We start from the raw sequence: 12,027 nt of genomic DNA, 5'->3' as shown, positions 1-12,027 counted from the left end.
TTTGCGTAAAAAAAACTTCAATTTTGTGTTATTAGAGAAATTTCTTAATTATATTTCAATTTAATAAATGTTCAAATAATCCATGTTTTATTTTATTGTATTGCTGTTGTTGACACTTTCGGATACAGTATACTTAAATCATCTCTTCCAGTTCTGGAATTGAATTATCTCCCCCTGTTCTACGATCTTCAAAATGAAAATAAAAATGTTGTTCCATGACAGTAATGCACAAGTGCGCTTTTTCTTTTTTTTTTTTGGGTAATGTTTTAAAGGTCACGACCAGAAAAGAACGCAAGAAAAATTTTGTATAGGCATCAAAAATGATTTTATTTGAATATTAATTTTTAAAAAAATTATTATTTTATTATAATAATAATAATAATAATAATAATAATAATATGAGGAATCATTTCAGGTTAAAATTTGAGTTTCATTTTTAGATAAATGCAACATCAGGTCAGATTTCGGTGGCCATTTTGTTTTTAGCTTATTCACCTGATGTTGACACATTTCAAACATGCTTTTCTCAATTTGACAAGCAAAATACTAAATGGACTTTAAATGGAAATGGTTCCTCATCTATTGATATATAACAAAAAAACATAAAAGCATTTTTAATGTCTGCATAGTTTTTTGTGCGTTCTTCTTTGACCGCGACATATAAACATTACCATTTCTTTGTTGCTTTTGCATCACAAATATCTGAATTTTTTTTTAAATTTTTTTTTTTACAAAAGAAATGGATGATTTGCATTCGCACATCGATTAAATATTATCACACGACATTTTTTCAATTTCTTTTCACGATTATTCGTACGCATCAGACGCTTAAAAATTCTTTTTTCCCCCAAATCTTTTGTCATAGATCAGATAGATATGCATATAGATATGTATTCAATGTTATTAACTGTATTATTTGTCGTGGTTGAAATATTTACACTGTTTTTATGTACTCATGTTTTTGGTACTTCCTTACAAACTATTCCGCCATGAAAAAAAAAAGAAAACGTCTTAAATTTATTTTGTTCTTTTGTAGGCCAATTTTAGAAGCGGTTACCTCATTGGTCGTAAATTCTTGATCTATTTCGATAACAAATGGCAATTCGGAAGCTTAAATCATTGTTCTAAGAGAGGTAACTCTATTTTACTAAGAATTGTAAGAAAAATGATATTTTTCAGCTACTTTATTTCATGTAAGAAAGTTTTATAACATTGATAACAAAAAATGTAAAATGCGACGATATTGTAATTTTTCTTAAAAAGAACATTCGAGTAATTATAAGAAAAAAAAGAAGAAAAGATTGTTTCAACTACTTTAATAAAATAGAGTTACCTCCCTTAGAACGAATTAAGCCTCCGAATTGCCTAACGAATAAATGACTTTAAAAAGCTTCAAATTGTTCTTTATTTATTTAACTAATGCTCTTGCATTTCTTTCCCACGTCTCATGTTTTTATAACAATGTTGGGTAATAAAGAGAGAGAATACAAACCGTTTTTGTAATTATAAGTTATCTTTCTTGGACTGATATCCGAGTTCCTCTTTGAGACTAATTCTGCCTGACATAGAGTGGATGCGCTCTCATGTCCGGAAGTCAGAAAACTCATCTCGCATATATGCAGACGTGAGAACGACATTTCAGAACCCTGATTGAATGTTATTTTCAGTGTTGTTCTTAAGTATCTAGTTACTATAAGTTTTTGATACGCTTTTCCAAGTTATCATTACAAGGATGACTCAGTTTAACTGTATATTTTGTTCGATATCTTATGAAGAATATTATTTTGTAGAAAGCGTAAAGTAATTAGGTTGAGAAATTTATGTCCTAATTTAGTTTTCATCAATTCTTAAAATGAAGAAATTTTGAATGAAAACAAACTCTTATATAACAAAGCCTTACTAGTTATAAAAATAATTTTAGCTATTATAATAAACCTGAAATATATATTAACCGAATTTTATATGTATGCAACGGTCGCCATATCAACTGATTCACTGACACATACTTAGTCACCATTGTCAGAGAATCTTTTTACTTTAATTTGTTTCGTATTCCCCCATTTTTGTGGTTTCTCTTTGTTAATTTCTTGTAAGAAAATATTTACACATCCTTTTAAAGACAGTTCAATAAAGTACTATCTATATATTAATACCGTAGTACCTTTAACTTACGTAGTATTTGTGTCACGGTTTCCAGATTATAAATTATTCGATCGGGAGATCCTATTTATTATAAAAGAAGATAGCAAGTGATAACATATTACGAATATTAAATTATTAATTTAATGTTCATAGTATGTTATCAACTTCTATTTTCCTTTTTAATAAATAGAATCTCCCGATCACTAAAGACACAATATTAATTTTTTTTTTAAATGATGTCGCTTTTGGTCCGTTTGTGAAACCAAAACATACCTTCTTGGTCTTCTGGATAGGACCCAAGGGTAGTATTCGTTCCGTCTAAAGATGGTATGATGATGTGAGGTTTCCATTTGCGTCTGGCGTTCATAAAATGGAAATATCAAACATACCCTTATATACGGATATTGGAGATAAACCATAAGAACCAGATATATTCTGACAGTACACTAACTAGATTACTTAGATAAATAATTTTCTAGTTTTAACAAAAGGGCTACAATAATATCGTGGGGGTTCCATTCACGCTGGACGTTCACAGAATGCCCAGCAGTAATATATTATATATGAAAGATTCTGCCGTGGAATTTCCACAGTTCCTGTCTGTCTCTATTTTAAAAAAATTAGCGATAGAATCGATAAGATGCGTTACGAAATGCTTAAACAATAAAATCTAGAAATACATTCGTTTTTTTAACTTTTAAATTTATAAATAACAAGTAATTTTAACAAACGATTAATTTTAAACATGTGTAATTGTTTATCTAAAAGCTTTTTTTTATCAAATCTAATAAAGTATTTTCTGAAAGGGATAAACGATTAAATTAAATTTTATAGTTCTGAATAATATGGGATTATAATTCACAAGAACAACTGGCTACTCAGAATCAAATATTGATTTTGTAGGAAGGGATCTACCAGCAGCAATAATAATAATAATAATAATAATAATAATAATAATAATAATAATAATAATAATAATTAATAATAATAATGGGTCAAAAATGCAGTCCGTGACGTTGTTTTTTTCACTAACTTATTTAAAAAAAATTTATTTAATTAGTTTTAATAGATTTTTATGGTTTTATTTTAATTAAATATTTTAAGTAAATTATAAATAAATTAATCGATTTTATTAAACTTTTATTAGCAAAGGTTATGTGCACATCTTAGCATAAAAAAGTGAGCATTTTTGTGCTACCATAGTTTAATACAGAACCCCCTCCCCGAATACCATCAATAAAACCGTTAATAAAATTCATATTTCTTTATACAGTTCGATCATATTCAAAGACATGCTCTAAAATATGTACCTCTGCTTATGACATAAAAATCTGTCTATAATATAGCAGAGAGACCCGACGTTGCTCGGGAATGGATGAGGATCAACAAATGTTTCACCCTCCGATATTTTGTCACCGAAATCGGTAAAATCGTCCATTTTTCAATCCTCCCTACAATAATTTAGCCCACAATAGATTGTAGTCTACATTTCACTGTACAGAACCTACTGTTGATTTTATAAAATCATTTTTATATATAATAATTTGAATCAAAGTTTAAAATGCAAATATCAAGTATCATGGTTCAGTTGTGCTCTAAACAGAAACATTCATTTTGAATGCACCCCTGTCATATCAAAGAGCCTACTGTTGATTTTATATGCCGGCCCTTTCTGCTTGTGCAGTAATAAACATTGTGATGTTAGGCTGTATAAGACGTTAACTTTAGTCATAATTACCTGTCCCTTCTTTCACTAGATTTTTTTTTGATTATTGATTATCGATATTTATTGAAGTCATTATGATACAAAACCTATCTAAAAACACTGGCAGGCACATAAAGTACATTTGTGTGAAATTTTCAAAAAATCGTCCCAGCCGTTTAGGAGTCCATAGGGAACGAACTCAGGGACATACACACACACGCACACAGAAGCTTTCTTTTATAAATAGTAGATAGATGGATAGATAGATTTCATGGGGGCATTTTTTAGAGTCACCTTGTAGAAAAAATGAGTAAATAATCGAATTGTAATATTATCAAGGTGAAAGTTTCAGTGAACCCCCCCCAAACAAACAAAAATATCTGTTTGCTATCGATATAAATCAAGATTGTAAGAATATATAACTGTCCAAGGACCTACTTCTCAAATCGGCTTGTTTTTTTAAAAAAAAAAAGAATAAGACCATTTTTTTTCATGACGGTTAGATTGCAAAAAGGCACCCAATTTATTTATTTTTGTTTTGTTTTGTTTGTTTTTGAAAAAGAAATATGAATAAAATGATTAAAAAAAAAAAAAAAAATTAAAAGAAAATCCCTAATACGTTTGTGAAATTTATCAGACAGGGTTAATCTTTTCGGTCGGATTGGTTGGTATGACGACGACTGTATCTGACGGTTTCTCAAGTTCAGCCGTTTTCACAGTTTCCGACTCGTCATTTTTAGCAGTGACATCGTTTGACCCCTTAGACTTGCGGCTACCTCGCTCGTTCAAAGATCTTCGAAGAGAAAATCTTGGTACGCTTCTAGAATCGGCACCCGCCTCCCCGTCCTCGTCTCCGGAAAATTGGTCGTCACCGGCTATTTTGCCCACCGCTGATTTCGCCTTCCCGATCGTCATGGAGGCGGTTTTCTGGGCCTTGTCTGAGATCTCGTTCATGGTTGCCTTGGCCTTCCGTATAGTACGCGTGAAAAACTGGACGGCCACATTGATGCACATGGAGACGAGGGAGAGGCCGAAGAAAATGTAGATGGAAGATAGAAGGAAGAACTTTGGGTGTTGCGGCACAATGTCTCCGAATCCGATTGTGCTGATGGAGATGAAGACAAAGTAGAAGGCTTCTAAGTAGTCCCATTCCTCCCATTCTTTGAAGATTAGGGCACCACAGAATGTGTACACAACTAGAATCACCAAAGCGATACCTGGAATAGGAAGAAATGAAAAATTATGGAATAGTGGATAAGTGTGTCAACAAATTAGTAGAAATAAACAAGAAAGGCAGAATAGATTACGAATTGCAGTGCAGGATAGGTAAAACCTCAGCAGTATTTAATTAGTTTTGCAAGAATCTGGAAAAACTAAATTGATGTGAACACTACTTCAATTAAAAGTCAAATATGAACAGATAAAATTATAGAGGAATAAAAGGTGAATCAGATAAGGTATAGATTGTTTAAACAGTTACATTAAATTTAGCTTAAATTTGCGTTTTTGAAAAAAAATGACAAGTGCGGACTTTCTTTTTGGCGCCACTCTATGTATATGTATATAAAAGTTGAAGGTGAATGTTCTGTATCGAAAATTTAGGAAGTTCCATAAACAAGAAAAGCAGGAAAAATTACGAATTTCAGTGCAGGAGAGGTAAAGCCTCGGTAGCATTCAATTAGTTTTGCAAGAATCTGGAAAACTTAAAAATTCACCGTTCGATCTTAGTTAAAATTTTATAACAGTGACGTTTTTTCTACATTGTGATATGGAAGTGAAATTTGGCATTTCAAAATTTGGCATTTCAAAATTTGGCATTTCAAAATTTGGCATTTCAAAATTTGACATTTCAAAATTTGGCATTTCAAAATTTGACATTTCAAAATTTGACATTTCAAAATTTGACATTTCAAAATCAGCCAAGAGAAGAAATCAGACGCGTTTTATTCCAAGTGTCTTAGAAATATTCTAAGGATTAAATGGAACGATCGAATTATCTGCCAAGAATTCAGGGGTTGCATTAATCAGCAGCTAGTAGCGTTAATAATCTGCAAACGATGTCTAGGCTGACGTTAACATACCCTAAAATTGGCACCAGAGAGAATCTGACGATAAGGACACAACAGAATGTGTACACAACTAGAATCACTAGAGCGATACCTTGAAAACGAAGAAATAGAAAATTTATGGAATAGTGGCTAAGCGTGTCAAGAAACTAGTAAATATAAGGACACAAATATATTATTATCATAATATAAATCTCACCTTTCTTTTTAAATGTATGTATGTATATATGTATGTTTGTTTGTTTGCCTAAAACATTCGACAGAGGCGACGGATTTTCATGAGACCGGTATCGTTTTGAAGCTCGACCCTTCGGACGATAAATATCGAAAAATTAGCTAAAAACATTAATTCCTTCACCCTCAACTGGGCACTTTTTTTTACAGGAAGGGGTCACTTTTTTGGCCGATATTTTCGAAAATAATCCCCTCTTTTCGATCGACTAGCCTTAATTTAAACCTTTGCCACTTCCGGTTTGATGATGGACACAACGGCAAGGATGTCACTTTTTTTTTCACGGTTTTTCCTCCTTCGCGGTACGGGTTCGAGCCTGCCTTTCTACTACCACTTTTTTTTTTTTTTTTAGATAACTGTCGAGAAGCTCTCGGCTGGTCCCGTCGATTCCCCCCCCCCCGCTATTATTTTCCTCAAAGATCGTCTGCTCCTTTGCCGCGCATTGAACGACGTCTTAATGTCAGATTACCATGAAATCCGAGCGCATGACGTCATTCCGAGTAAAGGCTAGCGGATGGTGAGTTACGTCTGGTTCAAATTATGCACAAGTGCTATCTTTGGAATAAACCACATATTAGTATAATGAAAATATTTTTCTGTGATTGTGATGTAACGCCACATCTACAAAAAAAACCCTTTACATGAAATATTAATTACGTAGTAGAACTATCAGTGACCCGTTGGGTCACAATCACTACTACTATTTATTTTACTTTGATTTCATTTGAAAATTTGTAAATTATGAAATTTCTTTTGCACTAGCAGAACCTGTAGAAATTCAACAGGGGACTGAGTCATATGTAATAGATTCATGTTGGCATTCTGTAGATATTCAGCATAAATGGAGACGCTCTGATATTATTGTGGCTATTTTGTTAAAACTGCAAAAGTATTTATCTAAGCTAACAGGAACGCCTGGTGAAGCCATGTCGTAAAATACGCTTAAATATGGTATTTTAATTCTTGAAAATTTCATATATATTATTATAGAGTTAATTTTCTATCGATTTTTACATATTATAAAGTTGCGATTTCAAAAATAAAAAATACATCTAATATGACTTGGGTTCATCAGCTTGAATGGAAACCGAATCTCAAACTTTATATATATATATATATATATATATATATATATATATATATATATATATTATGAAGATTTGTTAATAAAATCATTTATAAAAAAGAATAGATTACTAAGGTGCCATCAGCTAAAATCGAAACCAAAACCAAGACTTATGAAGAATTTTTGATAAAATTATTTTTAAATAATAGATTATTGGAGTGCCATTATCTATAATCGAAACCGAAACCAAGACTTATGAGGAATTCTTGGTAAAGTTATTTATATAAAAAAAATAGATGACTTAAATGGCATCAGCTATAATCAAAACCGAAGCCAAAATTATGAAGAATTCTTAGTAAAGTTATTTATAAAAAAAATTAGATGGCTTGAATGCCATCAGCTATAATCGAAACCGAAACCAAAACTTATGAAGAATTTTTGGTAAAATCATTTGTTGCAAGAAATGGAAGTGCAGAACAATTAAAGGAGCCGAATGTAACATGCACGCTATCGTATTAATATATAGATTTATAATAAAAAATGCCTCTGTACTTGTATACTATCATTATCATATTCGGGTTAATTTCCGTTTTATATACTGGCATGTGTTGGATGGCTTTCTCTCAAGTCCATTCTTTATCACTTCCTCCCCTGTTTTCCTTGAACTGGACTTACTACCTTAATTATTCTACATCTACTCACTCAAAAACTCCCACCCATTCTTTCAATGCGACCATACCATCGAAGACTCCTGTTCTGCATACCTTTTCCTATGTAACGTAGTTGTTAATATGTTGGGACCCTACACGTTGTAGGCTCCGCCACAAGGAACATAAGAAAAGGAATAACTAGACTCCCTTTTTGCTTCAGTGAAACAACAGAACATTTATTTACAGTCTCTGTTCGGCCATGTTTAGCACGCATATCTTTTCCTGTTGCTTTTGGATCACACGTCTATCTTTGTCCTCCTGAACATGATCATCGGTCTGTGCACAGGTTTTTCTTTTGATAATCTTTTCCCTTGCCGTGACGTCACCTCGCACATGGCTTGGTCATTTGCATACAACTGCCATACATGCCTCCGCTCTGTTATGCCTATACCTATATCTTCTGTTATGTACACATCTCCACTCAGACTGAATTTTCCTCTGAAATCATCATCATATTATTATTATCTCTGATACTTACTGCCTTTTTTGTAAACTACTGCAAATCATTTTGCATTATTGCACCAACCGTTTGCTATTAATTTCCTGCTAGCAGCTATTGTCTTCTCAGAAATTCGAATAGAAACAGGCTTACTTAATTTTTCAGCACCCTGCACTTCTTCAGTAGAGGTCTGGCTAGGTCTCTTTCACTCAGATCTCTCCACCCCCCTTCAATAAATTGCCGGGCTCTTTTTGTAGAGGCATTTAAAATTATCGTAGACTCTTGAAAGTTCAGTATGTTATTGCTATACATCTTATGAGATAACTGACCAAATTTTTATGATTTCAGGTTTAAATGAACAGCTTAATCAGGAATTGGAATACATCCTACTAAAGCCTGATTGTCACAGCTAGTGAATTTCAAAAATACAATCTGGACGTGAGGAAATTTTAGAAGAACGATATGCAATAAAATTCTGTTTTAAACTTGAAAAATAAAAATGCCACAGGAACATATGGAATGCTCCAGACTGCTTTTGGACCATCTTGCATGAATTGAGCGTCAGTTTTTGAGTGGCATAATAAATTCAAGGAAGACAGGGACTCTGTGAGGGATGATGAATGGCGTGGGAGGAATAAGGAAGTGAGAACACCAGTTGATTGGCCAAATAAAGAATTTCATGGATAAGGACCGTCGTTTGTCTATAGAGCCAATAAGTGCACAGTTTGATGTCAGTGTGGGAAATGTACACACACTTATTCGCGAGGAACTGAAGATGCAGAAGATTTGTGCGAAGTTTGTCACAGAATATTTAACCAGGATGGGTATCAAGACAATTCCTCACACCCTCCGTATAGTCCATACCTTGCTCCATGTGACTTTTGGTTATTCCCTAAGCTCAAGGAAAATCTTAGAGGCTGTCGTTATGAGACAATTGAGAGGATGAAAGAGACTGTGACGAGGGTCTTTGACATGCTCACACGAGGACTTTTCTTGAGGCTTTTCAGAAGTTGTTGGAATGATGCAAAAAGTGGATTGCAGCCGGGAGAGATTACTTTAAAGGATACTAGAATTTCATGTGTTTTCTATCAATAACAGTGTGCATACGAAAAGCTTTCTTTCAAAGTTGGTCTTGAAAAATAAAGAGGAGCACAGGAAAACATTTTTAGTCAATAGTTAACTGTTCGTTTTCTCATGACAGTTGGCTATGAAAACAACATATTCTTTTCATTGTTCTGACTCTCGAGTGTGTATCTGTTGATATCTTATATGCTTTTATATAGGGTGATGTGGTTCTCAGTTGATTAACTGTGTCTAACTGTATCGGATATATACTCGAGAGTCAAAATAATGAAAAGAATATTCTGTTGTCATAGCCCTACTCATGATATAATCTGAAAATCAGTAGAAGACAAAAGTGATGCAACCATCTTAAAGGGGTTTTCATATCTCTCTCTCTCTCTCTCTCTCTCTCTCTCTCTCTCTCTCTCTCTCTCTCTCTCTCTAAGAACCTACCTGCTGATATCGTAAACATATTTTTAATTATTCCAAGTGATACTTACCTATTGGCAAATTAAACTGATCGTCAATGTCTGACAATGTAGGTTTCTTGCCACCGAAGAAATTATCTTCTTCGTCTTTATCATCTTTGCTGGGTTCGTCTATTTGTACTTGCTTCTCCTGTACCGGACTCTCAGAATCCTCCTCTTTCACTGCCAGGGGGGCGCGACTCTCATCGCTCGTCATCTGCTGGCCGCTAGGCTTGCCCTCCCTCATAATCCTTCGGCGTCCAACAGCAACAACGGCACCGCCAGCCGAGGCGGCCACTGAGGTTGAGTGGCGCAAAATGCAAGCGCCAACGCCGATGGATTTGTAGGTGACAACCCATAGGAACTTGAGCAGCACGGTGAAGTGCCGGCCCATATCGGCCAGGACGAGGAGGGCCAATGGTATCCCAATGGCCCCGTAAATCATAGTAGCGATGCGGCCCCATGATGTTGATGGAGACACGTGTCCATAGCCTAGAAAGAGAAAAATGAAAAAAAAATATATGTAAGCGAAAATAATTGTAATAGACTATAATAATAAAATTAACGTGATAATAATGATGATGATGATGATGATGATGATGATGATAATAAATAGCTGGATTCTGTGAAAATTCCATATTGTTTTCGGCATCAATATGTATAATTTATTGTTAATAATCGGAGGTGATGATGGTTCGATGATTAATGGCACAGACTGGCAACCTGGGTGTTCCAAGTTCGAATTCACAAGTTCAATTTAAAGAGAGTAGAAATTGGACCCTGGGTTTACTTTCGGCAGCTGCGTAACTCTTGCTTCCCTTATTTTATTCTTTTGTCCTCACATTCCATGAGCGATGTTTCTGACAAAAAAGAAAGAGTTGCTGTTTTTAGGGACAGAATCTATTTCATCTTACACTTATCGTTGGCAAGTTTTTGACCTTGAAGTAATATTTTTTTTAGCTTCTTACATCAAGTGGCTTCATGCCTTGTCTGGAACGATTTTCATTGAAAAAAAAAAGTTCCATAAAAATCACTTTCACTTTGGATGTTGGCAACCTTCATGTGACCCCTCCCGTAAATATTCGATGTCTTTCTAGAAAGAATTCTGATTCGAAAAATATCGGGGAAACCAATGCCAACAATAGAATCTTCACACTCATACGACATGACGATGACTGTTAACAATAAAAGTTCTTTTGAAATAATACATCTCTGTTAGGTTGAATAATATAAAAAAAAAACAAGACAAAAAAAAAAAAACAGCGACTTTTTCTTCCTACATAAAAAAGAGGTATTGTCAGCTAAATATATCTATCTATCTATCTATCTATCTATCTATCTATCTATATATATATATATATATATATATATATATATATATATATATATATATATATATATATATATATATATATATATATATATATATATATACATACACATACATACATACGGCATAATCACGTTGACACACCGGTTCTTGCTGGATCACCGAAGTTAAGAAACGTTGAACCTGGTCAGTACTAAATGGGTAACCATTTGGGACTTCCAGGTGCTATATACGCTCTCTGCTTATCCTGGTATTGTTTCCAGTCGTCCTAGACTTCTCCTTGCCATTGGACTCAAGCAGTGCCGATTCAGGAGAGATGTGGTAGGAGATTGCGCAATCCTTGCCTCATAATTACACGCACAAATATCTCTACAAAGGGTATCCTTTGTCTTTCGAGACTGAACGGAGGCATCGATATCTATATAAATAAAACAGTGGATGCATGTATGCATTTAACCGATAAACTCTTAAATTACTCGTCACATGACACTGAAATTACCAGAAAATAGTGATCATACAAGAACGGTTTATAACGAGTAAAATCTTTGTTGGATGGATAAATAACGCGTACAGAAATATGTCGGCAAGTTGAAACGCAAAATGTTCGTTTCAACTTGCCGACATATTTCTATTACTTTTGCGCATGCGCAAATTCATTCCTTACTTAAAGTGGTTTAATTTTAAAATCTTTCTTATCTATTTGTTGATAGCTCAAATGGTAAGGAACGTGGCCGGAGCGCTAAATGTTTTGGTTTCCATTTTAGCTGATGACATCAAAGTCATTATTAAAAAAAAAACGTTTGAAATT

At 33.7% G+C, this 12,027-nt stretch overlaps 1 protein-coding gene across 2 annotated transcripts in view; it reads right to left on the bottom strand.

Moving 5' to 3' along the window:
* Window positions 1-3,900: 3,900 nt before the first annotated feature.
* LOC145242108 (TWiK family of potassium channels protein 18-like) overlaps window positions 3,901-12,027 on the bottom strand; it is a 254,966-nt gene continuing 246,839 nt past the window's right edge. For both annotated transcript variants that reach the window (XM_080105023.1, XM_080105024.1), the window contains 2 exons: window positions 9,923-10,381; window positions 3,901-5,064 (listed from right to left, as the gene is read on the bottom strand). In XM_080105023.1, coding sequence (XP_079961149.1) covers window positions 4,481-5,064; window positions 9,923-10,381 — 1,043 coding nt within the window. In that variant the 3' untranslated portion in view covers window positions 3,901-4,480. The remainder of the gene's footprint in view (window positions 5,065-9,922; window positions 10,382-12,027) is intronic.

Source organism: Euprymna scolopes, chromosome 21 (genome assembly GCF_053919585.1).
Source record: "Euprymna scolopes isolate OS-2025 chromosome 21, ASM5391958v1, whole genome shotgun sequence".
Classification (NCBI taxonomy): Eukaryota; Metazoa; Mollusca; class Cephalopoda; order Sepiida; family Sepiolidae; genus Euprymna; species Euprymna scolopes.
The sequence above is the reverse complement of the archived record's forward strand: the minus strand, read 5'-3'. Positions and strand labels throughout refer to the sequence as shown.